Below are 25,853 nucleotides of genomic sequence, written 5' to 3'. Positions count from 1 at the left end.
TTCTGACAAGCCAATGCAGTCTCCTCTGAAGGAGTAGTCATCCAGGACCCATGTGAGTGATCTCCCTCTTTCTTTCTGGAGAGATTCCAAGGAAGCAGTCTATTCACTGGTTCCTTGGTCTTTGCTGCAGCCATCAGCTCTTTCACAGGTCCATCTTCAATTTGTAATATCTTCCCCAGACATCCCAAACCTCCATTTCAAGAGTGCATCTCTAGCACAGTGGATCCCCAAAGCATTAGAAATAACTTCACATCCCCTCCCCGCAAGACTGATAGTACCAATGACTTTTCTCAGAGGTCTTCAGAACATGACATTTCTCTAGTATCTCTGCAGGAAACTTCAATGTGAGAGGAGCCAAACTTTGTGGGTACCTAAAACACGACTGGCTCAAATAATCCATGATTTTGTTCATTTAAACAACTATCCTTAGTAATAATTTTAGTTAAGGTTTTTTTTTTAACTAGGGTGCAATTACTTTTTCACATTTGCAAATTATTTAGTGGACGAGTTGACTTATGAAAGAAATAAAACAAGCTCAAACCTTAGTGTTAATTGTTCTTCCTTTATACATGAATAAGATCCATTACACTATCATGAAATCTATTTGGAAAGACATGTTTTTAAAAAAATACTAATGGTGATTCATGGAACAGGAAATAAATGAATAAGAGCTGAGTAACAGTTTGATTCTACTTATAATTTCTATACAAAGCATCAAGAATTTTGTAGAACTTTCTCCCAAGAAAGTGGGAATATGATTCAGCATAAGGCATCATGTGGGTTTCTTAAGTATGAAAAGATAGAGCAATAAACTCTTACAGTACTGCCTTGCTCAGCAAGATAGTACAAGGAGGTTTTTTTTTTTTTTAAAAAAATACTTTTTATTAAAGAGTTTAACAATACTAAAAGATATTACAAACTGGAATCAGAAATAAAAAAGGAAATTTGAAAGAAACACAAAGTTCAGAAAAAAGGAAAAGGAAAAAATAGGGGAAGAAAGGATATTTAAAGACATAACTCCTGGTCTTGCTTTCAGCAAGTGGTTCTGGCCATGTCCTGGTTTCTGCTCCTCTGGAGACATCTTAGGCAAGTTTTTATGTGCCAGTAAAACCACTATTTATGCAATTTGAGTGTATCGTGCAAATATGCAAACTTTGCATCATTAATTTTCTTTCTGCTAGCCAAAGCAAAATGTAAAGAACAAGCAAGGACAATTATACTGTACCTGCTAGACAAAGGTTGTACTCAGCACATCTCTTCTGTAGGTTCACTAAGCACGTTCAGAAGAACTCAAGTATGTTATCACTCAACTCTCTGCTGATCCATCAGCCATCAGATGTTTCAGTAATTGAAACATCTTTTGTAAAATAGCTGAGAGTTTTTTTTTAAATTTAGAACAGCTCAGTTATTACTGTTGTGGTTACAAGGGCATAGATCATATAGACACCCACGGGGAACATGGATGGGGAATAAAGTAGCATTTTGCAAAATTGTTTTTTTGTAAAATGTTATTGCTGTTGTTAGTTATTGTTAGTCACGATGGATTGTGTCTGACCCCTTGCGACCCCCATGGACAACATTCCTCCAGGCCTTCCTGTCCTCTACCATCCCCTGGAGTCCATTCAAGCTTATGCCTACTGCTTCGGTGGCTCCATCCAGCCATCTCATTCTCTATCGTCCCTTTCTTCTTTTGCTCTCAATCTTTCCTAGCATTAGGCTCTTCTACAGTGAGTCATTCCTTCGCATTAGGTGGCCAAAGTATTTGAGTTTCATCTTCAGGATCTGGCCTTCTAAAGAGCAATCAGGGTTGATCTCCTCTGGGACTGACTGGTTTGATCATCTTGCAGTCCAAGGGACTGGCAGGAGTTTTCTCCAGCACCATAGTTCAAAAGCCTCAATTCTTTGGCGCTCAGGCTTTCTTATGGTCCAATGTTCCCTTTGAGTTGTTCGCCGCCCTGAGTCCCTCCTGGAGAAGGGCGGCATACAAATAAACCAAATACAATACAATACAGCCATACATTGCAACTGGGAAAACCATAGCCTTGACTATACGCACTAAATCTTAAAATGAGAGCCAGTTTGATATAGTGGTTAAGGCACTAAATTAGAAACTAGGAGTCTGCAAATTCTAACCTCACCTTAGGCAAAAAGCTAACTGGGTGATTTGGCGCCAATTACTCTTTCTCAGCCCTAAGGAGAAGGCAACAGCAGAAAAAATGTTGCTAAGAAAACTGCAAGTTTCTCCCTGCAAGTCCAGGGAGTCATCAGGCATTCAAAACTGAGCTGAAGGCACACAAAAAATGTCTTAAAACACCAATTTCATGTACTAAAAATTTAAAACTTCCTTCAAAACAAGATTACATAGTATAGCCTCTTTATTAGTAAATATACAAAAAAGTTTAGCCCCTGATGGAAAAATATTGGTTCTCCTTGAAGTATTATAGGAAGCTATACAGTCTCAAATCACCCAGTTAGCTTTTTGCCTAAAAGAGAGGCTAGAATTCCCAGACTCCTAGTTTCTAATCTAGTGCCTTAATCAATATCTCCGTGATGGTGAACCTATGGCACGTGTGCCACAGGTGGCCTTCAGAGCACTCTCTGTGGGCATGCCAGCTGTCACCTCAGCCCAGCTCCACTGCACATCTGTGCATGCCTCACGCCAGCCAGCTGATCTTTGGGTCTCTGCCGCACATGGGGGGGGGGCAAGGTGCCTGCACCAACTTGGAAGCCAAAATGGGGTATGGGGGTGCATGCGTGGGGAGAGGTCGCAGGAGAACATGGGAGGTGTCACACATGCAAGGGCTGGGTTGCATGCACATACATGGGGGTAGGGCACATGTGCGCATGTGGGAGGGCGCAGGGAGGTATTGGGCACACATTACATTATGGGTACTTTCGGCAAGCAACGACAAAAAGAATAGCCATCACTGCACTATATCAAACTGGCTCTCACTTTAAGATTTATTATTTTACAAAAAAACATTTTTGCAAAATGCCACTTTATTGCCCGTCCATGTTTGTGTGTGTCTTTCATGAGTGTTTAGTATATATCGTCTGCACTTGTAAATACAAATCTAAATCAGCAACGTTTATACCGGCAAGGAGCAGTTCCAATTGGTATCTCAGGGATGCTAAAAAAAATGGAAATTGGGTCTGCTTAACTGCTGCGCTATTGCCGTTCCACACCAACATGTTCATAGGATTGCTTTAGCAATCAAAGCAGTAAGTAAAAAATTCTTCCCATTAAGGGTAGGGAGTAAAGCTTAGGTTACAACCCAAAACAGAAACAGCATGAGGGTACATTCAGTACAAATAGGTTGTGCTGAAAACATGCTGCCTTTTGTTGGTGAGCTACACAATCCAAAGCGTATTTGCATATGTTACATGTGTCATATTAAGCCGCTAGCAAGTATCTTTCCCCCAAGGTGCATTCAGAGTGCAGAGCAATAATTATATTTGGATGATTAAACTAATGAATTGCATTTCCATCTGCTCAACCAATTCTCTATAGAGAAGAACTGAGGCTGGATTTTATTTTTAATGTAGCAACCTTCAAACAAAGATATCAGCTACATCCTCATTGCTGTAAGTATTTAAATGCAGTTAGTTAGCTCTGCTCGCTGTAAAAGAAAATATGTGCATATCATCATAATCTGCTGGACTCTTGTTGAGCAGAAATACTGAAGCTTGGCATCCAAGAGGATATCTTTATCAGATAATATTTCAGGACAGCTTTTTTGATAAAGTTTTTGTCTAAGACTTCCAGTACTTAGCAACATTTTATTTGTATATAATTATAATGTCTTTTAAATGAACAGAGCATCCAAAGTTGCTTTCCTACTTTCTAAGACAGGTGATATGTGTCCAACAGCTGTCTCACATGCCAGGTTTGTAAACCATCCCTCAAGTGATGTAACCAACAATTGGATCTATAAAACAAGGTTGGGCTGAGATGCTATCATTACCCTGTTTTCCCCAAAATAAGACCCAACTGGAAAATAAGCCCTAGCATTTTTCAGGATGCTCATAATATAAGCCCTACCCCCAAAATAAGCCGTTTAAGATCATCAGCCAGACGGACGCAATTAGCACCATATTTTCCCAAAAATAAGACCTAGCCAGAAAATAAGTCCTAATGCATCTTTTGGGGCAAAAAATAATATAAGACCCAGTCTTATTTTGGGGGAAACATGGTAGTAGTGGTGGGTTGGCAGTAAAAGTAGTCCCAGACTTATCTGTAATACTAACTATCCACACAAATGGTGTTGTTGTGTCAACTTGTAAAGTGTTTCCATGATTACTATCAAGCTGGCATAGAAAAAGGGAGGAAGGGAGGAGAATTCCATGCATACCTTTGGCCAGAATCAGGTCTCATATTCCTACAGCTGGTGTATGAAATACGCATGTTCATAGTCTGCCATAGCACTTTGTTGGTGGATGTGATTTATGATACAGACAGAGGGGAAGGGATACAGGGGTAAAGTTCAAACGCAATTAAGCAGAAATCAGTTTCAGCTCCACAGAAAACATGCCAAAATGTTGATCCTAATAAATGAATGGATTTTTTTTTTAACTTTGTCTCGTGGCTAGTAAATTAATTAGGTCATCCTTTGGAAACTTCACAACTTTGCTGCCTTTCCTTGTCAAGGAAAGAACTACCATTTTTGTTTCTACCTGCATGATTCATGGCTTCCCCACAGGCCAAATTAAAGATACCCTGAGATTTGTTTCCATAGTAGAATATAAGGATATGTGTTCTTGTATTATTCACCTTGAAAATTAAGAAAATATGCTAATAAAACCCCAGCATACCAATATTTTTTATTTTAAAAAGTAATTTATACCAGTTCTGTGAAAACATATACATTTACATATACATTTTTAAATACAACACAAATATTTTCATTTATTAAAAAAAAAATCCTTATGTAAAAGTAGCTTGCTTTTTTTTATGAGTGATATTGATAATTTACAGCAGATATAAAAATATCTTCAGTCATTTTTGCTGGGTTTGATAAAAATTAAGATGAGAGAAGGTAAGAGAGAAGACACCAATTATTTTCATCCAAAAGTTATTCTTCCAGCCTGAACTTAGCCAGGAGAGGGAGATGGTCAGAGGAATTGCTTTCATTAGGAAGTCCATTGACTCCCCACAGATCTTGCTCAGTTACCAATGACAGTCTACCCAGGAGACTCAGTCCTCCACTGAAAAGAAGTTCAGCTCCTGTCAGAAGAAAAAAGTCTTTTTAGATACTGCATATATAGTGTGAACACATAGATACTTCTTGGCAGGCAATTTCATTTCTGCCACAGCTCTGGTCAAATCTGGATATATTATAGTGCTATCATTGAGTGTGACATGTGTAAAAATTGCATTTACTATCATGGGTACTTTTCTCCAATGTGTGCATCTAGACATGTGGATCTCATGTGATAACATGAGAAAAGACTTGCCAGTGAAGTGTGATGCACCAGTTGGAACATGCACAAACAACAGCACAGAGTTTTAGCATGCTTACTTGCCAAAAGATGGTCAAATGACTGGTAACAGAGGTGGCGCAATGGTTAAATGCAGCACTGCAGGCTACTTCAGCTGACTGCAGCACTGCAGGCTACTTCAGCTGACTGCAGTTCTGCAGTTCGGCTGTTCAAATCTCACCGGCTCAGGGTTGACTCAGCCTTCCATCCTTCCGAGGTGGGTAAAATGAGGACCCGGATTGTTGTTGGGGGCAATATGCTGACTCTGTAAACCGCTTAGAGAGGGCTGAAAGCCCTATGAAGCGGTATATAAGTCTAACTGCTATTGCTATTGCTAACATTTCAGCACCATCTAGTGAATCATTGTGTCTCTCTGTCTCTCTGTCTCTCTCTCTCTCTCTCTCTCTCTCTCTCACACACACACACACACACACACACACACACACACGAGCATGTAGGAGTCATAACATTATTTCCAGACAAAAACACTATCAGGATTAAAATAGAACATGGGTGCATTTTTTCAAGCCATAATAATTTTATGTGTTCACATCTGCAGCTTAAATTTAAGCAAAATAAATATGAATGAGCCAGCTAGATTTACTTTTGATCACTACCATTCTGAGAATAGTATTTATGCAAAGAGAGAATTCACTGCAATAAAGATAAGAAAAAAAATGCTGGGAAGTTGCAAGCATTCATGCAAGGCTAGGATGTGGACCAAGCCATTTGTTCAGACAATACAAAAATTCAAATACAGTCTTGTGCATATAAATCAACTCTCTTCTATGTTTATAGGATTCTGTAAAGCAGGGGTGTCAAACTTGCATCGTCACGGTGGCATCATGTAATGTAGCGGGACTTCCCCCCCTTTGCTAAACAGCATGTCACACATCTGGCCCGTTGGCAGCGAGTTTGACAGTCCTGCTGTACGCTGTAATGAACTGAAGATACTACTTTCTACTTGGTCCACCATGGATGAAAATATACCAAATTGGATCCACAGCTGACTTTTGACCATCAGTTGTCGGCTGTAACCAGGGGGGCATTTGCCCAGGTTCGCCTGGTCCGTCAGTTACGGCCCTACCTGAACCGGGAGGCTCTCGCAACAGTCACCTGAGCCCTTGTGATCTCTAGGCTGGAATACTGCAATGGGCTCTACATGGGGTTGCCCTTGAAGTGCATCCGGCGACTGCAGTTAGTCCAGAATGCAGCCGCGCGAGTGATAGTGGGCGCACCGCGGTTCGCCCACATTACACCCATCCTCCGCGAGCTGCACTGGCTACCTGTCGATCTCCGGGTGCGCTTCAGGGTACTGATGACCACCTTTAAAGCACTCCATGGTAGTGGATCTGGGTACTTGAGAGACCGCCTTCTGCCGATTACCTCCCTCCGACCGATTAGATCGCACAGACTGGGCCTCCTCCGAATCCCATCTGCCAGTCAATGTCGACTGGCGACTACACGGAGGAGAGCCTTTTATGTTGCAGCTCCGACCCTGTGGAACGATCTCCCCGTCGAGATTCGTACCCTCACCACCATCCAGACCTTCCGCACGGCCCTTAAGATCTGGCTCTCCCAGCAGGCCTGGGGATAGGTTCCCAATTTACCTGCCCGAGTGTTGACTGTTGAATGCATGTTGTGTTTTATTATTTTATTTTGTTCACTTACTGTTTGTCTTTTGGTATTGCACCCCTTTCCCTGTGATTGTAAGCCGCCCTGAGTCCCCTCAGGGAGAAGGGCGGCCTATAAATCCTAATAAAATGTCTAAAAAAAAAAAAAGGTTTGGTGCAAGATTTGGTTACCTGATTCCTGAGTAACATTGTCCCTTGCTACAGAATAGAAGATGTAATCTACAGTCACTGCACTTCTTGAGTGGCAGGTTGTTACTTCTGGAACTCCATTGTCAGGCAGATAATGAGAATAGACTGAAGACAATTGAAAGCTGTGATGTAAATCTGTGGGCAATCTAAAAAGGAAAAGGTGTGATAAAAAGCCTGAATATTCCACAAACCTATCTTTCTAAATCTAGGTTATCAACATATAAAGCTACCTATGCAGACAGTCAGGAACATGGCTATCTCTCTCTACTCCAGCATTTAAAGGATCATCTGCTGATCTTCCTTTTTTCGGCAATCAAGTTGCCACAGAATAAACTAACCTAGGTTTTATAAGATACATAAGATTTTGTATATCCCTGAGTATAAACCTGAAATACTTTTAAGTGAAAACCTTCCCAATACTGTTTAATCAGGATTTCATAAACTTGAAACAGAGAAAGCCTATCTTTTAATTCTTTCCTTCATTGCAATTTTAATGTGATAATATTGACCCCAATTACACAAGGTCTTAAATCACCCTTAATGATTAATGTGAATGAATATGCTACTTTCCCTTCCCACAAATCCTTGTCTGTGTTCAATGATTCTTCTAGAATTGTTTTTGCCTTAGTTTAAGCTTGCATTATAAAAATCCAGCTAAATCTGGGTGCTTCAAGTATTGACAACTGAAAAGCAAATTAATAAAAATTAATAAGAATTACCTTTTTGCTACAATTAGGATCTCTTCTGACTGTTCTAAACTTGCATCTTTAGTCTCTCTGCTCTCTAGAAAATAAAGGATGCTGGTGATAGGAATATACACCTGACATTAGAACCAGATAGTTTAGTATATCTATTAGGTTGAACATTCACTTTTCCAGTCCCTCAGGTAGAATTTTTCCCCAAAACTTGCTGTTTGATTATTTTAATTGGAAAGATCAGTTTCTATAAAACTATCTTCCCCAACGATGAATCATCTGTGGCCCCATTGCAGCGGAAGCCACTTCTAATCATGTTTGTTTAACATTAAAAGTGAAGTTTCCTGAAGTGCCTTCTCTGCTCTCTGGGACAAAATCACCTCAGAGGTTTGTTTCTCCCATCCCCTTCACATTGTTTAAAAGATCCCTTGAAGTCTGGCTCTTCTCCCTGGCCTTGGGCTGGACTGGGTGTCAGGCCCCTTGTGTTTTCTATGGATCTTTTCGGAGTCTAGTGGCTTTCTTCTGAATTCCTGGGTTTTTTTTGGGTGTGTGTGTGTATTTATAATAGTTTTAAATTTGCATGCCACTGGCCTTATAAATACCATATAATCAATGAAATGAAACGTAGCTGAAATTTTGAGGTAGAAATAGATGTAAACAGCATTACAAGACTACAGGAAAGCATATGAGTGAGACTGTATAAAAATCACATATTTTACTTAAACGTTTCGCCAAGCATTATTACAGTTAAAAAAAGCATCCCCCAAATTTGTCACAAAAATCCAGTCTTGCCCACCCACTCTGTGGCCCTCAGACCGCCTCAAAATATTAAGCCCTGTCCCTCAAACTATATCCAACTTTGATCAATCCAATATTTTGCTTTCTGTAACACTGGCTCTCCAAAGTCTGAGGTAGATTCCACCTCCAAATAATTTCATCTGATTCTGATATTAAAAAAAGAACAAATTGAAAATTCATATAATGGCCTTCAGTAAATAAAACAGCAGATATTCTTTCATGAAGCTACAACTATTGTGTAGATGTTCAGGTAGACTAACACAATATTATGGCTCCTTCACTTCCACTCTGTCCAAAAGCTACAGCTGAGCACTTGGAATAACTATCAAAAACAACAATCCTGGTTCTATTAAATTTGCTTTCTAGGCTTCTGTAGAAACATTCAGCCTCTTAACACTTAACAATCATCTTTGAGAGAAAAGGAGTGTTTACAAAGCCACTCCCTAGTTTCAAAAAATAAAATAAAAATCTACCTCTTTCTTTTACTAGGCGTTTCTGATGTTCCTCGTACATACAATCCTGAGAAATGCCAAGGCTGTGAGGCCAAATGGGAATCTTAAGTATCCTTTGGCCCCTTGGGGACTGTTCCTGGCCAGACACCTTAAAAACAAAAGATAAAACAAAACAAGATGTAGGTATATTCTTAGAAATTAGAACGCAAGTCTGCCCTCTCAAAACAATCCTTCATAGCTGTGTGTTCCACCCACCAGAATAACTAGGGTCACATATAAACTTAGCTGTTCTAAAATTCATTCCTATTATTTCAAGAATTGGAATGTAAAAATGCTTTGTCTGTTTCAAAGTGTATAGTCCAACCTTGTGTAACACAGCTTTCCACCAAGAACTCATAACAGCATCCATATGACTAAGATCTGTATGCAGGTGTTACTGAACCAACCCTTTAATGCAGTGGTCTCCAACCTTGGCAACTTTTAAGACTTGTGGACTTCAACTCCCAGAGTTCCTCAGCAAAGCTGGCTGAGGAACTCTGGGAGTTGAAGTCCACAGGTCTTAAAGTTGCCAAGGTTGGAGACCACTGCTTTAATGCACTGTTGTCATTTTCATTTCTGCTTTCAAACGATCCTTCGTAGATATCACCCTCTGGACTGTGGCAATCCTCATGTTACTGATCAAGATAAGCCAAGGCATGGTATACAAACTTCAAAGTGTATGCCTGCTTATTCTCAATTAGAGAGGGGAAGATCTAGGGGAGAAGGGGGTGGTGGTGAAAAGTCCAGAAACATCAGAAGAAACCAATTCCAGGGCTTTTTAATGATATACTGTGGGTGGGTGGGGAGAGGGTGGGGAGAGGAGATTCCTCATTTCCCTCCCCTGAATATTTCCATTTCCACATCTCAAGCCTTTCAATTCTCACAGGCCTTAGTGCAATCTCTACTCTTACAGTTGCTTATTGCAAGACATTAATAATTGTTGCTGACTAATTTTCAGGGACACTTGTTTGTCTACCTTTGTTTTCACAGCAGCTTCACAAACAGGTACTTACTTTTCCTATTGGCAGGCCTTCATAATTCAGCTTTCCTTCTGTCAAGAAATTGTACAGAGGAGAATGAGGGACAGAATTGAAATCACCACAGAGGACAAGGGGACAAAAACGCCCATCTTCACGAATGGCAACACTGGTAATTTCTGCCAGGAGTATGGCTAGCTGGGTTAGTTTAATGTCTCCCCGCCTTGGATTATACAGGAGATGTGTATTGGCCACACAAATGGCTGTGGGGGCTTTGTAGGAAAACCGAGGCTGCAGGAGCAGAACTAGCCCCACATTATCTCTATCCAAAAGTGGGATATTGTGACGGAAGAATTCCACAGGATTGGAGGAAAGAAGACTGAATTTGGAGGTCTTGAAGCATGTGGCACAGCCATCAGGCTTTCTTCTTGTCCTCATTTTGTATTCACAGTGATAGCCTAGAAGAAACCAGAAAAGGACAAGTTTCATTTATTTCTAAGAATTACAGCATAGAAGATGAGCAAGAATCATGCCTCATGCTAAGCTGTAATGCAGTTTACTTTTGGCTTAGGGCACCAGGTGAATCTGTTCATTACAGTAGATTTAACAAAGCATGGATAAAGAAATCAGGGGTTAGCACAATGTGACAATTCAGCATTTATAATTTAACAAAAATAGTTAAGCAAAACAATTTAGCATCATGGTTAGGCAGGAATGATTGGGCAGAATACATGTTTCACCATCAGCAAATTCTGAAGAATTAATGACACATAAAAGAACCTATTATATAGTACAAGGTAAAGGTTTCCCTCGTGCATGTGTGCTAGTTGTTCCCGACTCTAGGGGGCGGTGATCATCTCCATTTCAAAGCTGAAGAGTCAGCGCTGTCTGAAGACGTCTCTGTGGTCATGTGGCCGGCATGACTAAATGCTGAAGGTGCACGGAACGCTGTTACCTTCCCGCCAAAGGTTTGAGTATGATATAAACTTGACGTAGCTTAGAAAAAATTAGTTCTTTTTCATGTAGCTCCTGGAAAACCACTTTCATGAAGCTTAAATGAGCTAACATATCACCTCTCAGAAGACGCGCCCTAAACAGTTTGCGTGTAAGATGTATGTGTGCACCTACAGTGTCACATACATAAATCCTCTTCAAATTCTCCCAACATCTTGCAGCAGAATTTTCTCCATGAATATAAACTAATTGTTGGTCATTTAGTGTTAGACCAATAATACACAACTCCCGTTTGTTGCATCGCTGGAAATCTGCTATCTTCTTGGCATCATCATCATTCTCTGGATTCCAAGCAGTTGCATCCGGTGGATTCTGTACAGCATCCCATAAACCTTCCCTATGCAGGAGTAGACTGCATTTCATAGACCAGGAAACATAGTTTGTTCCATCCAACCAGGTTATCATAGATAGCTTGTTGATGGGTCGCTCGCCATCTTCTCCAGGATAGTACAATCACTAAATAAACAGCTGTCTGTATACGGTATTACGTATCAACACCAACTCTCCTTTAGCTAAGTTTGGTACACTCTGGGCCCATAACCAGTGTTAGGTAAGCTCCCTGTTGGGAGAGCGAGTACGTTCAGCGAAGCGTTGTGAGAGTTGTGTTGGAGAACACACAAACCAGCATACAGAGACACTGAAGTTTAAATAGGCTTTTACTTTCGTGGAAATAGAGGTATCAGAGTCCATCAAACAGTCCAAGTCATACATGGATAAGACAGTCAGTCATCAATGTTTTTCAGTTAAGGGATAATCCAAAAAACATAGTCCAGTAACATATAATCAGTTCAGTACTCAAAGTTTGCTAGCAGTTGCAAAACTTAGAATAGCTCACGGCACTTTCTAACAGCCAGCTTCCAAAAAAACTTAGATCAGATCAGCCCAGCATCTAACAAACAGAGAGCTAACAGTCATTCTGGCTCCCTCTTATGGTCGATTGAAGAAAACAGCAACCAATCACATTTTACAGTATGATTTAAAGAAACAGGTATAGCATTGTTACATGATTTATATATTGCCAACCCAACAGTTAGAATTATATTCCTAACAGTTCTTATTTTTCCTACTTGCACTTTTACATGCTTTCAAACCGCTAGGTTGGCAGAAGCTGGGAAAAGTAACGGGAGCTCATTCTGTTATGCGGTGCTAGGGATTCGAACTGCCAATCTTTCTAACCAACAAGCTCAGCGTCTTAGCCACAGTGCCACTGCATCCTTATTATATAGTATATGGTCATATATTTAAAAGCATTTGTTGGTTTGCTAATAGGATTATTTATTCTGTTTATATTAGAGTGGGTTAGGAAAGAAAACCAACCTATTAGGTACTGCTGCTTTTTTACAAATTGCTCACTTTTCAGTACTGAGACTGGGTGTGGGTAAGTAGAACACAGGGGTGTAAACTAAGGAAGAGTACCCCATATAGTTTTATAATTACGTAAATAATGTAACTTTTTTACTATGCAGGATATGTAAGTATAGTACCTAGGGCTTCCAAGGTTGGTTTGATCTCTACTCCATATTGGTCTTCTTGGACTTCCTGCAAACAAAGTACCTGTGGGTGGGGAAACAGGTGATCAACAGTCAAAGATCCATGTCATCACCTAACATTATTATTATGACAATTTTAGAAGTTATTTGAATTCTAATCTATACGGTAATAAAAATCAATGCAGATGATTTAACACTAAATATAAGGATTGATGAAAAGGACTGGATATAGTCCAAGCAAAGTTAAGAATTTCCAAGTGTTACCGATTTCAGAGAGTCAGAGTTAATATACATATAGTTTTCCAGCAAAAGCAATGGGACATTTACATGGTCACAACACTGTGCACATTTAAGTAAATACTACTAGGCCCAGGGTAGCATACAATGCTAAAAGAAACACATTTTATGCCAAAAAGTTGGCTTTTACAATGTTCTTCCACTTGAACGCGATCCACTTCTAAGTAAACAAGAGTAACATTGTGCTGCAAGAAAATAAGTCAAGATTCAGGAAGAAAACTTTCCTTTTGATGTCAGATTTGTCAGAGATACGTGTATTTTGAAACACTGTACCTTTTGAGATTAGATTGGTCTTGACCCTGCTGGCTTTTTGAAAAGCCTTGTAGGCATATATTTATTCCTAGACATGGAAGTTGGGAGATTAGTTGGAGCACACTGGGTATTCTTATTGATTGCATCTATTTTTATTCTAGTAATTATTGTACATTTTATATATATTTGTTATTTTTATGCTATGTTTTTACCTTTTGATAGCCACTAAAGAGTCACTAGAGCAAACTAGGGGCGCCATATAAATCTAATTAAATGAATAAAAATAGCAAATATATTATATCACATATATAGCAATAGCACTTAGACTTATATACCGCTTCATAGTGCTTTTACAACCCTCTCTAAGCGGTTTACAGAGCATATTGCCCTCAACAATCTGGGTCCTCATTTTACCAACCTTGGAAGGATGGAAGGCTGAAACAACCTTGAGCCGGTGAGATTTGAACTGCCGAACTGCAGCTAGCAGTCAGCTGAAGTAGCATGCAGTACCACTGCGCCACCTGCGCCACCTTGGCTCTAATGTTCAATTTTATATGTTCAATTTTATTTAAACTTGTAATATGTGAAATGCACCTGTGTACATTTATTAACAGTAAAAACAATACCATGTATCAATGATCAGTTTTCTTACTGGCAGCTTTCTACTTACATCTGCATCAAGTTGTTTGATATCAGCAAGAATGTTGGGAAAGCGATAATTCCAAGCTAGTATTTGCTGCTGGCAATGTCTGTAGAGGTGGGGATTGTATTCTAATAAATCCTGGGAAAGAATGTTGTATGACATTACAGTAAAATCAAATGTTGCCTGTGGGTCTTTATCATCTTCGTTGATCTGCGTCTTGTCTCCAATAACTGTTGTTTTTTTACTTTGATGGCAAAAGTATTCCCAATGTCTCTTGATCAATCCTGGCAAAACACAATAAATCAAGGAATGTAAATAAGGTTTACACACACACACACACACACACACACACACACACACACACACACACACAGACTCATTCACCGTTTATATCAGCGTTTCAGCAAGGTCTCACTTGCCATCTTTAGGCTGGGTTTTGGGCTTAAAGTGTGGTCGGAGCTGCCGTCTTTCTATAAATCTTGGTGTGTGTGTGTGGCGTGCTGACTTTGTTTCAGTAAGTGGATCGATTTGTTGTGTGGTTTTATCATGATTGATAGATTGGTGCTGAATGTGTGTCCGTTGTTGTTTTGTATTATAATGGCCTGGGTGGTGGGTGGGGGTCATTTGTTGACTACGGTTGGTTTCCAGATGTCTGGTAGGCGGGAGGTATCATCACCTTTATTCATGTTGGGGGGTGTTTCTTTATTTGGATAGCTTCCATAATTAGTCTCTTGTTGAAGTGTTCAGTTTTGGAGATTAACCTGGTTCCTTCAAAATTAATTTCATGTCCTGTAGCTTTAAGGTGCTGGAAAAGGGAGGAAGTTTTTTCTTTTTTTCTTACTGCGTTCTCGTATTCTGCGATGCGTTCATTTATTCTCCTGTTCGTTTGTCCTATGTATATCTGCAGGGCAGATTTTGCATGGTATTTCATAGACTCCTTGGTTTTCTAGCTGGATTTTATCTTTGGGGTTTCTTAAGATATTGGCTATTTTTCCGTCAGTGTTGAAGGCTGTCTTGATATTGTGTTTGTGGAGAATTTTGCTGATTTTATCTGTGGTGCATTTGATGTAAAGGAGGAGGGCGATGCAGATGTCCTGTTCTGTGTCTTGGTTTTTGGGGGGAGTCTCCCTTTGGATTAGGTTGGTAATTGAAGAAAAACAATTAATTTTGAAGGAACCAGGTTAATCTCCAAAACTGAACACTTCAACAAGAGAATAATTATGGAAGCTATCGAAATAGAGAAACACCCCCACAACATGAATAAACGTGACGATACCTCCTGCATACCAGACATCTGGAAACAGCCCTAGTCAACAAACGAGCCCCACCCACCACCCAGTCCGTTACAACACGAAACAATAACGGACACACAGCCAGCACCAATCAGCACCAATCTACCAATCATGATACAACCACACAACCAATCAATCCACTTACTGAAACAAAGCCACCACTCCACACCAAGATTTATAGAAAGACGGCAGCTCCGACTATGCTTTAAGTCCAAAACCCAGCCTGAAGATGGCGAGTGAGACCTCGCTGAAACGTTGCCAAAACAATCTCAATCTTACACGGGAAAAGACCCGAAAAGACCCAGCATATATGGGCATACCGGGGGTTGTAACTCCATATATAGAGAGTTACAACCCCCGGTATGCCCAAATATGTAACTCTAAATAGATACCTATCACCCTGGCTTAGCTGATAAGGAGTCGAACTCTGTGGCTTAATGGTTAACACATCTGCCTAAGATGCAATACAGCACAGGTTCGAATCCCAGTAAGGGTATGGCTAGCTGATGAGAGCTAAATAGCTTGAAATAGATCTATGCTAGTCTCCCTTTATTTATTTATCAGCACAAAATACAACACACACAGACATATATATATATATATACATTTAAATTAATTATAGATCTAGTAAGTTAATATAAATTTACTCAAATTTGGAACTATTGTTCAGATGCATAGCAGGAACAGTGCATAAACAATAATCAAGAAGAAATCTAGAAGATGCCAAGTTGATTATTTTTTTCTTATTGTATAATATTGCTATTTTCTATTAACACTGACTCCCAATTAAAAAGGTGAGGACATCTTTATTCTCAAAAATGTTTATTCATAGTATAGCATAGAATAGCAAGATTACCTAAAAGATTCCTCAGGGTGTCTTTAAGAAGAAATAATTTCATATAGATCCCAAAAAATGTCCTCTGGGATATCTATATGATTCTAGTAATTAGGATTTTTGGAGGAGAGGTAATAAAAATATACACATTAATGAGGTAATTATGAATACTTTTAAGTATCTGAAGAAATGCCAGTCAGTGTACTTGAAGAAAAGAGGAACTAAAATCAGATGATATCCTGTTGCTCCTCCAAAGAACTTACAGCAGGCATCGGGCAACAACTTATCTTTTTTAAGGTCTCGCTCGATGTGTTGGATTAGGAACCTGTTTACTTAGATTATTTATGAGACTGGTGATCCACTGATCTCTGCCCATCCCATTCAATCTGGCAATGGGAATATTCTGGAACTTCTGATGAAGCAATGTCACCTGATAAGATTCCAGGAAGTATACCTTCCCTCTCATAGGCACCTGCTTTATGAAGCAAACTGCCCCCCCGAAATGTAGATGACCCAGCCAAATTGCCCTGTAGGAAAACTTGAAGACTTGGTTCTTTGCTCAGGAATATTAGCTATGGGGGTATATGTATATGTGCATTGTGTATGATCTGAGATTTTCATGGGGGGTCTTTTCCTGGTTTGGGGGGGGGGTTCTTTTTGGGGGGAGGGTTCTTGGTTGATTATGTTTTTATTCTGTTCGTCATCCAGAGTTTGGCAAACATAAACATTAGACAGATTATCCACATCCCTCTCTATACTCAGCTATTATCCATATCCTATCAAGACCAATGATCAACATAATAAAATGACATCTTACTTTTTAGTTTTGGAGTGCTTTCTTCTGTAACCAGAGATGATGATTTTTCATTTAAAGACGATACATTTATCTTTTCTTCAACACTGCAATTAATGTCCTGCACTTCGCTCTCTCTTCGTTTTTTAAAAACTGGTTCACAGTCCTCGGATTTCATTTTCGCAGTACAAAAATGAATGGAATAGTTTTGCCAGAGATTGGGAGAAAGTTGTAAGTTCCAGAACAGGGGAAGTCTCCAATTCTCCCCAAAATTCTGAAGGTTCAAGTGTGGGTAGCAAGCCCAAGAATAGTACTCCACACACTTCAGGCACTGAAAAGCTTGAGCATTCTGGAGGTATCTTTGAAGATGATTCTGGTACAAGCCCCAATCTCTAACCAGCCTGTGAACGTGGCGGGACAGCATGGGATATCTAGAAAAAAAGGAACAGTAGTTAGATTTCTGTCATATAAAATTTAAGATGGAAAGGAGGAAGAGTAAATGGAGGATAAGAGGAAAAAGATTACAATTATCTAAAACTTTACATTGGTGACATTTGCATAATGACAGCTGTCCATAAAATTGCATAAACATCACTTACTGGCATCAACATTTCAGTATCAGAAAGTGTAGGTAGAAGCCAGTTGCTGGGTCAGAAGTGGGAGGATATTTCTGCTTTCACGTACTTTTGTGGTACAGGTACTCCTTGATTGACAATCATTTGTTTAGGGATTGTTTGAAATTGCAATAGCACTGAAAAAAGTGACTTACTACCAGTTCTCGCACTTTACAGTCATGCAATCAAAATTCAGGGATTTGGCAACTGGCATATATTTATGATGTTTGCAGCATTCCAGGGTCACATGATCACCATTTGCAACCTTCCCAGCCGGCTGCCTACAAGTAAAGTTATTAGAGGAAGCTGGATTTGTTGAACAACATGATTCACTTAACAACTGCATAACTAACTTAATAACTATGGAAAAAAGGTAATAAAATCTGGTGCAAATCACTTAACAACTTCCATGATTAGCAACAAAAAATCCCAAATGTTACTGTTTTCTAATTGGCTACAGACTGTAAAGAATGCTGGACATTTTGGTATCCTGCTATGTTTGTAACAGGTCTTTTTATTTACAGTTTGAGTATCTTTTAGAACTAAAGTGAAGTACACATGATAGTAACTGCATGAATACAGTTTTGCATATCTTTTTATCTTGATACCATTTCTGTTTTGGCCCTGACATGATGGGCTTGTGTGCCAACCACAAGAGTAATGCCTGATTAGAATTTCTGAAGTTATTCTAATAATAATGTATGCAATTACTTCTTGCTTCCTTTTGTCAACTTTTTAATCCATAACTGGATGGATTAAATTCTGTTCTTAAGAATATTTAAAAAAAGAAATTACATGAATATGAGAACCTGTGAATTGTAATGGTTAAGGTATTAGATTTGGAGCAGGCAGGCCAGCTTCTAGTCCATTCTCAGTAACTGCGCAGCATTGGGTCAATTGTTCTTTCTCAGCACAACCTATTCACAGAGCTGCTATTTTGAGGATAAATAGGAGGATGAAATACTATTTCTGCTGCCTCAAATTCCTGTGCAAATAGCAGGATATAAATATAATAAATAGGTTCTATCCAGATCCTCTCTTGCAATATAACACGTTTGCAATAATAGAGATTCAATTTGTAAACATGGTCACAGATTGCTCATATGCAATTAATCATGTTATGTGAATAATCCTAATCCAGATCTTTTTTAAAAAAAAGTAATGCCTACTGAAATACAAGCTTTTTAAAAATAAACTGGTTAAATTAAATACATTAAAAATGTTTTGTTACAGATTTGGAGCTTGTAATTTGTATTTTATAACATTTGTATTTATAGTCTACAACAAACAGGAAGTGTTTTTCAATATTACAACAGGACTAGAGCCAGGATTCCTAATTCGGTGCTAGTTTGAGAATTATTGGCACCGTCTGACAAAATGACATAATAACATATGCTTATACTAAATATTGCCATTATAAAATTGATCCAAGCCACAGCCTTCATCTTAAAAAGAATTTAGGGAAGACATTATTTTTTATGCCATAAAAACTTTTTGGATACCCAAAGCCTTTTTTTAAATGAGTTGGTTATACAGCACTTAAGCATAGTTAGAATCGCATAACGCTGGACAACAAAAGTTTTTTCAAAAGCGTTGCTTCCTGAAACATTTTGGTGATTATGATAGACCCTTCAAACTGAACACAAACATAATTACAGAATGACTGCATCATGCAGGATGTATGGCTGAAAGTAGATAGAATTGCAACTGTACAATTTCGGATGAACACCCTTTGAGTGGTATGGGAGTAGGAATGGCTTTCCAGAGAAAAATTGCAGACTACAGGAACCAGGAGCACTACTCAGGTGACCCTAAGGACACAGATAAATCTCCAAATGCTTCAAGGACCCCTTAAAAGGATGCAAACGACCAGCTGTCTGCAAGGAATATAAATCTTTCCATTCCCCACTATCTTGTCAGAGCTGAAGAAGCTTCTTGGATGAGAAGTGAAATGTCCTGAAACCCCCCCCAAGAAAGTCCAGTTGCCTCCTGAAAAAGCACCTTTGGGACAACCATGACCTGGATGACTGATAATCTCTACAGACTTTTAACCCAGCCTGTATATACAGCAGTGTTGCTTGGTTAATGATTGTCTGTTACACTATTGATAAAGGAGAGTATCTGTAGATCAAGGGTGAAATGAAGGGTCCTTGGTGCTCTCTGAGCTTGCTTGTTTTCTTCCAGATGTTTCATTACCCAAACTAGGTAACATGCCAACACTGATGATGTTACCTAGTTTGGGTAATGAAATGACTGCAAGAAAACAGAACTGCTGATTCAGTTCTACAGAAGAATTATTGAATCTGTCATCTGCACCTCCATAACTATCTGGTTTGGCTCTGCAACTTAACAAGACAAACACAGACTTCAAGGGGTAATTAGAACCGCAGAAAAAAACAATTGCTACCAACCTGCCTTCCATTGAGAACCTGTATACTGCATGAGTCAAAAAGAGAGCTATGAAAATATCTACAGACCCTGGACACGAACTGTTTCAACGTCTACCCTCAAAACGACACTATAGGGCACTGCACACTTGAACAACTAGACACAAGGACAGTTTTTCCCCTAATGCATTCACTCTGCTTAACAACTAATTCCCACAACACTGTCAATAATTTATCAAGAATGTACAATTATTCTTCTCTTCCTTCCTAGTATCTATCTCTCCGCAATTATGACTATAACCATGTTGCTTGTATCTTTCAATTTATATTGTTTTTATTTGTTTCCTAGTAGTATTTGATAAGTTTACCAAAGGGCCTATAATAAGGAAGTCAACACATGGATAAAAGACATAAAATAGGAAAATAAAACTGGGCTTAATTGGCTGCAGAGAAACCCACCAGTTTGTAAGGATAACCTTGACTATCACCAAGTGTTGTATCTTTTTATTCTTGATGAATGTATTTTTATTCTCCTTGTGTACACTGAGAGCATATAGACCAAAGACAAATTCCTTGTGTGTCCAATCACACTTGGTCAACAAATAATAGCAATAGCAATAGCAATAGCAATAGCAGTAGACTTATATACCGCTTCATAGGCCTTTCAGGCCTCTCTAAGCGGTTTACAGAGAGTCAGCATATTGCCCCCAACAATCTGGGTCCTCATTTTACCCACCTCGGAAGGATGGAAGGCTGAGTCAACCCTGAGCCGGTGAGATTTGAACCGCTGACCTGCTGATCTAGCAGTAGCCTGCAGTGCTGCATTTAACCACTGCGCCACCTTGGCTCTATAAATAATCCAATCCAATCCTATTTCGAGCAGGTTAAATCAGAAGGGGCAGTTCTTATTTTTCTGGCCAGCGTTCCCCGGTGATGCTCGACTACAGTGACCATACATATCAAGGGACTGATGGAAGTTGTAGTCCAACCTCTCCGACGGCACTAGGATTTGAGGAGTCTGCCTTAGGCCACGACGAAGGTCCGTATCTTTACCTCCGAGCGGGCCGCTTCCGCTCTCCCGGCCAGACCTCTGCTCTCCACTGTCACTCGCCCGACGGGGCATTTCAGGCCGCCGCCACCGCCGCTTCTTTCATTCACCGCGCGCGATCAGGACTCAGCCCCGCGGGTGCTTCAAACCAGGCACTCCTCCTCCCTCATGACATTAATCCCACCTGCTTCTCCTTTTCCCCACCACCTCTGCTCTCGCTTCGGCGCATGGGATTTGTAGTTTTATTCTTCCCCCACGGGCGTTACTTTCGCTCACGTTTCCATAGACTCACGAAAAAAAAAAAGCCATTGGGAAACCTCTTTGGGTTCTTTAAACCCCTCCTATTTTCCCCGTTTAGGAAACTGCTTGGAAATCTCAGTTGTGCTGAAGGATCGAAGAGGTGCATAGAGTTTAAGTCCTTTTAGGCGGTCATTTCGTGGCGGGCGGATTAATTCATTTAAGGCAGTGTTTACCAAACTTGGCCACTTGAAGACGTCCGGACTTCAACTCTCAGAATTCCCCAGCCAGCGAATGGGAGTTGAAGTCCGGGTATCTTCAAGTGGCCAAGGTTGGGAAACATTGATCTAAGGGTTTGCTGCGAGCCAGGAAGTTCGAACCTGAAAACTGCTCTTCTTATTTTCTCTCTTTGGTCCTTCCGATGTCCCAATGTCGAAGAAGTGATTGGAGGGAGGAGGGGGAACCGGAAGAGGAAAGTGCGCTCGAAAACCCATCTTGGTTAACTAGCGGAAACGTTGCTGCCGCCATCTCAGCGTTGGGCGGAAGCACGAATGATTAGACCGAGAGGCGATTGAGCGAAGGCGGCGCGATGCCGTTGGTGTTGCTCTGCGGGCTGCCGGGCAGCGGCAAGAGCCGGCGCGCCGAAGAGCTGCGTGCTGCTTTGGTCTCTGAAGGCGAACGGCGCGTCTTCGTGGTGTCCGAGGCGGACGTGGCCGGAGGCCGGGCTGCCTTGCGGGCGGCGGCCGAGCGGCTGCTGAACCAGCGGGACGTAGTAATCGTCGACGCCGGCAGCGAGCTGAAGAGCTTCCGCTACGAGCTATACTGCCTCAGCAAGCACGCGGGGACCCCGCACTGCCTGGTGCTCTGCCCGGGAGGGAGCGCGCTCCCCGACCGCCCCCCTTTGGAGCCGCCGGACTCGCAAAACCGCTGGGACTGGCCTCTCTTCCTGGCGCCCCAAGACCCCGCCGAGCCCCTGCCGCTGCCCGAGATCCGCGCTGCCGTCTTGGAGCGGCGCCCGCCTCCTCCCAACCAGTCCACGCGCTCCCAGCCGCTCCAAGCCGCCGGCTTCCTTCACCAACTCGACCGCCTGACCCAAGAGGTGCTGTCCGCCGTGGTGGCTGCTCAGAGGAACGGCGCCCAAATCGGACAGTTCATTCCGGTGGCGGTGGATGGGCTAGCAGCAAGCGACCGAGAGCCTCCGGGTTTGCTGCTTAACAGGCCGGTCAGCTTGGCTGAGCTGAGCCGCCTGCGAAGGCAGTTCCTCAGTTATGCCAAGATGCACCCGGGAGAAGGCGAACAAAATCTGCCCCAACTGGGCGGCATGTTTCTTCAGTACCTGAATCAAAACCTGCAGTGAGTTCAGCAGGTTCCTCTGACTAGCAAGCGTTGGCCCTGCGCTGTGTATGGAGGATGGACTTAGGCAGGACGCTTCGTTTTGATCTACTTTTTGCTATTTAATTTTGGACAGGAATTCTATAACTTGCCGAATTTATAGACTGCTTTCCAAACTGTTTGATGAAAACCGATGAAGACATGTTTTAAATAATGTTTTTCAGTATACATCTATTTATATTTGAATTGCATTTGTCATTATTTTTATACTGTGCCTTGTTTAAAGACGTTCATTGGTAGACTTCAACATTCATAGTGATTCCCATGAGGTGAATTGGCAGAAATAGAGTGACTGAATTGAAGTTCATAAATTCAACTTTCTAATCAAAGATTTGGTGCAATCCTGAAGTGTGTTTATCAAATACATTTGGACTTAATAGAACTAAAAAAGTTTACATAAAGAACACTATATTGTGCTTATAATATTTGTCTCTCTGTGAGATTAACTTATTAAAGAGCTGCAAGTTTGGATTGATCTTGACTGAGCTGCATCCATGAGTTGCTTTTTACTGGATAAGGCCCACTTGAAGTCTATCAAGATCCTTCTGGATCTTCCCTTTAAAAGCTTTTTACAAAATTATATATGTGTGTATATAGTGCTACATAGCTTCAATATCAATACTAACTTGGGATTTAGTTCTAAGTTTTAGCTTAATCTTTCTCAAGCTATTATTAAATGTGTGGAGCTGAGTGTGATTAAGCAAAACAACTATTTTAATGTTCATTTCTTAGTAAAGAGAATGGGTGCTTTGGTACATGGTAATTAAATGAGTTTTAAATATCTTAACAAATTCATATATTACAAACCTTATTGTCATGATGCCATTCCTCATCTAGTTTTAACTGAATGAAGCAGAAGTCACTGAACAATCAAAATAGATTCTATCTTTTTAAAACCAAATGCAGTAAGAATGTTCATGAAAATCTATACAGTACTGTAGGGAAGTTGTCATGGAAATACTGGTTGCTATACCTAGAACATAGAAGCATTGTGGTGATCTCACATTCTTAAATGAGGAGAATCTCAAGTTGTGCTATTGAGTGTAGTAAATAAATCCCAAGTGTTCGGTACAAGCAGCCTTCAGAGAAAATCATCAGATGTATATTCTGTATTAAATTTGGCAGCAATACAGCCACATTATGGGAACATTTTCAAACAAAAGATCTTGCCCATTTTCTTACCATAATTATATATCTGCAGTATTTGTTTACTTGTTCAAAAAATCTATTTGTTTATAAGTTGGACAGTATAGTTTGCCCAAATTTATAGATTTTAATTCTGCAGGTTACAGCATGACAACACATTAATGAAGAAAAGTTTTGGTCTGTATTGGCCCCAGAATGTATAAGCAAGACTCACAGAAGCTAATGGGGTAATAAATTTTTAGCTTTTACAATCCTACACTTCTATTTTTTATTTATTTTGCCATCATGATATAACAATTTCAGAGATCTGGCTGTCAGTAAATTACAGACAGAGACTATCTTCATTGTACTAATTTTATAAAGACTTGTCTGCACATTGTGTAGGATTCTGCAGCATGTTGTAGAAAATCCACACATGAAACATCTTGATTATTGATCCTCATTGTGAAATTGATATAAAGCAAAACACTTAGCCAGGAAAGAGGAGGAACTTAAAATTTTTATATTAAATTTGTGACCGAGTTCTATTGTTTTTGCTATTAGTACTAGTAATAGTATAAAGATTTTAATCAGCTTCCAAACTATACCTTGAAAATGTAGGGAAGGCTGAGAGTAAAGGCATTAAGTTTCCCCTAGCTGCATATGCTATATAGTACGTGGCACTGATTTCTGCAGAGATGGGGATCTGCAGAGGTGAGGATGGGGCTTTTGTGTACCGGTATGTACTTTTCCAGGGATGAAGGCTTACACTGTAGACTTTTGCTTTTAAATATTCTGCCTGGTGGAGTAGTTACTTCCCAAGTTTTGTATCAGTATTTTCCTCTCCTCTGTGCCCTGGTCCAAAAAATAAAGGAAATGTTTGAAGGCTACATATAATGTAGAATGTGTGTGCATGTGCACACATGGTATACAGTTAGATAATATAACAACAGTCAAGATTAAACAAGAGTCAGAAGGTTTAAAGTCTTTTCATTTTTGATCATGAAGTTATATCTTCTAAAAATTGATTTCTTAAAAAAATCGGAACAGGTTTAATTCCATGTTCAGATTGTAATCTCCCAAATATACAGAAAACACCCCCCCCAATTATTACAATGCTTTAAATTTAATATAAAAATGTGTTCAGATGATAAAGCAAGCATGTGATCTCAAAAAAAGACTCAGCTGCATTAAAGTGTTTCAGTTAAGATACTGTGTTCACATCCTTTTATATTGAAACATATTTTCCAAATCGTGGTTAATTCAGTATTTATGTATGAAAATAAAGTTCCTACATGTTTCAATTACTGTTTGGAAAGGCAGTATAAATAATTTATAAATGACATTTTCAATATTCAGTGGAACCATGCTTTAACTTTCTATAGTGATATAACTAATTAGTTGTCATCAAATTCTTCCTGATCTCGGTTGATTGTATGAAAAAATTCTAAACATTTTAACCTAAAGGGCAAGTCCCCAGCTCTTCCAAAGACTTTATAGGGATGTTCATGATTTGATCCTATCCTGTATTTTCCCTTTGCTCTACTAATTCAGGAGTGTCAAATTGGCAGCCCATGGGCCGGATGTGTCACGTGCAGGCCATGCCCACACCAGCTCTGCGAATGGGAAAATGTGAAATGTCATGTGATGGCAATGTAATGCGGCAAGTTTGACACCTGTGATCTACTTCCTTCAATCTTGTTAAACCTATATGATGTTCACAGGACTTGATATTAATTTTCAATTGCAGGACAATCCTGTCATATAGAAAATAAAAGTAGATTTGAACAAACTCCTGTAAACTCCAGAAAGGAATGGTAATATGAATCCATTTAAAATGAAATTATTTAAATGGTGGGATATGTTAGGGAGAAATAACTATTTTAAGAAAAGCCACTTCTAAACCAAAGCAGAACTTCTTAGAATTCTAGTTTTCTAGCCAATTTAAGTAAGTACACTATAGGATAAAAATACCTTGATGCAAAAAGAGGCAACATTTCCTTGTGAATCATATTTCATTCTGTGCAAAAATATTTATTGTCTGGAATGTTTGCCTTACTGCCAACCAACTTCATCACTCTATATCTAATTAGAAGACCTTGAAGAAAAATAAACAAAATGAACAGGAAGTCCTTTCCTATCTGTTCTGGTTATGTTTCTGTATACTCCTCA

General features: G+C 39.9%; 2 protein-coding genes across 4 annotated transcripts; one reads left to right on the top strand and one right to left on the bottom strand.

Moving 5' to 3' along the window:
• Positions 1-4,902: 4,902 nt before the first annotated feature.
• ANGEL2 (angel homolog 2) lies at positions 4,903-21,625 on the bottom strand. Of its 3 annotated transcripts, none has more exons than XM_032216545.1 (9): positions 21,545-21,625; positions 16,903-17,309; positions 13,986-14,242; positions 12,761-12,830; positions 10,299-10,720; positions 9,268-9,394; positions 8,021-8,084; positions 7,284-7,447; positions 4,903-5,224 (listed from the first exon to the last, which is right to left on the bottom strand). In XM_032216545.1, the coding sequence occupies exons 2-9, from the start codon at positions 17,300-17,302 to the stop codon at positions 5,073-5,075; spliced, it is 1,656 nt and encodes a 551-aa protein (XP_032072436.1). In that variant the 5' UTR covers positions 17,303-17,309; positions 21,545-21,625; the 3' UTR covers positions 4,903-5,072. The 3 variants fall into 3 exon arrangements, with proteins under 3 accessions (XP_032072436.1, XP_032072437.1, XP_032072435.1); XM_032216546.1 differs by lacking the exon at positions 21,545-21,625 and adding an exon at positions 21,112-21,330; XM_032216544.1 differs by lacking the exon at positions 21,545-21,625 and adding an exon at positions 20,933-21,327.
• Positions 21,626-21,674: 49 nt separating this feature from the next.
• KTI12 (KTI12 chromatin associated homolog) lies at positions 21,675-24,616 on the top strand. The gene has a single exon (XM_032216547.1). It carries the CDS (start codon positions 21,754-21,756, stop codon positions 22,519-22,521), a length of 768 nt encoding a protein of 255 aa, XP_032072438.1. The 5' UTR covers positions 21,675-21,753; the 3' UTR covers positions 22,522-24,616.
• The last annotated feature ends 1,237 nt before the right edge of the window (positions 24,617-25,853 follow it).

This window comes from Thamnophis elegans, chromosome 4, assembly GCF_009769535.1.
Source record: "Thamnophis elegans isolate rThaEle1 chromosome 4, rThaEle1.pri, whole genome shotgun sequence".
Lineage (NCBI taxonomy): Eukaryota > Metazoa > Chordata > Lepidosauria > Squamata > Colubridae > Thamnophis > Thamnophis elegans.
This window is presented reverse-complemented; position numbering and strand designations above follow the sequence as displayed.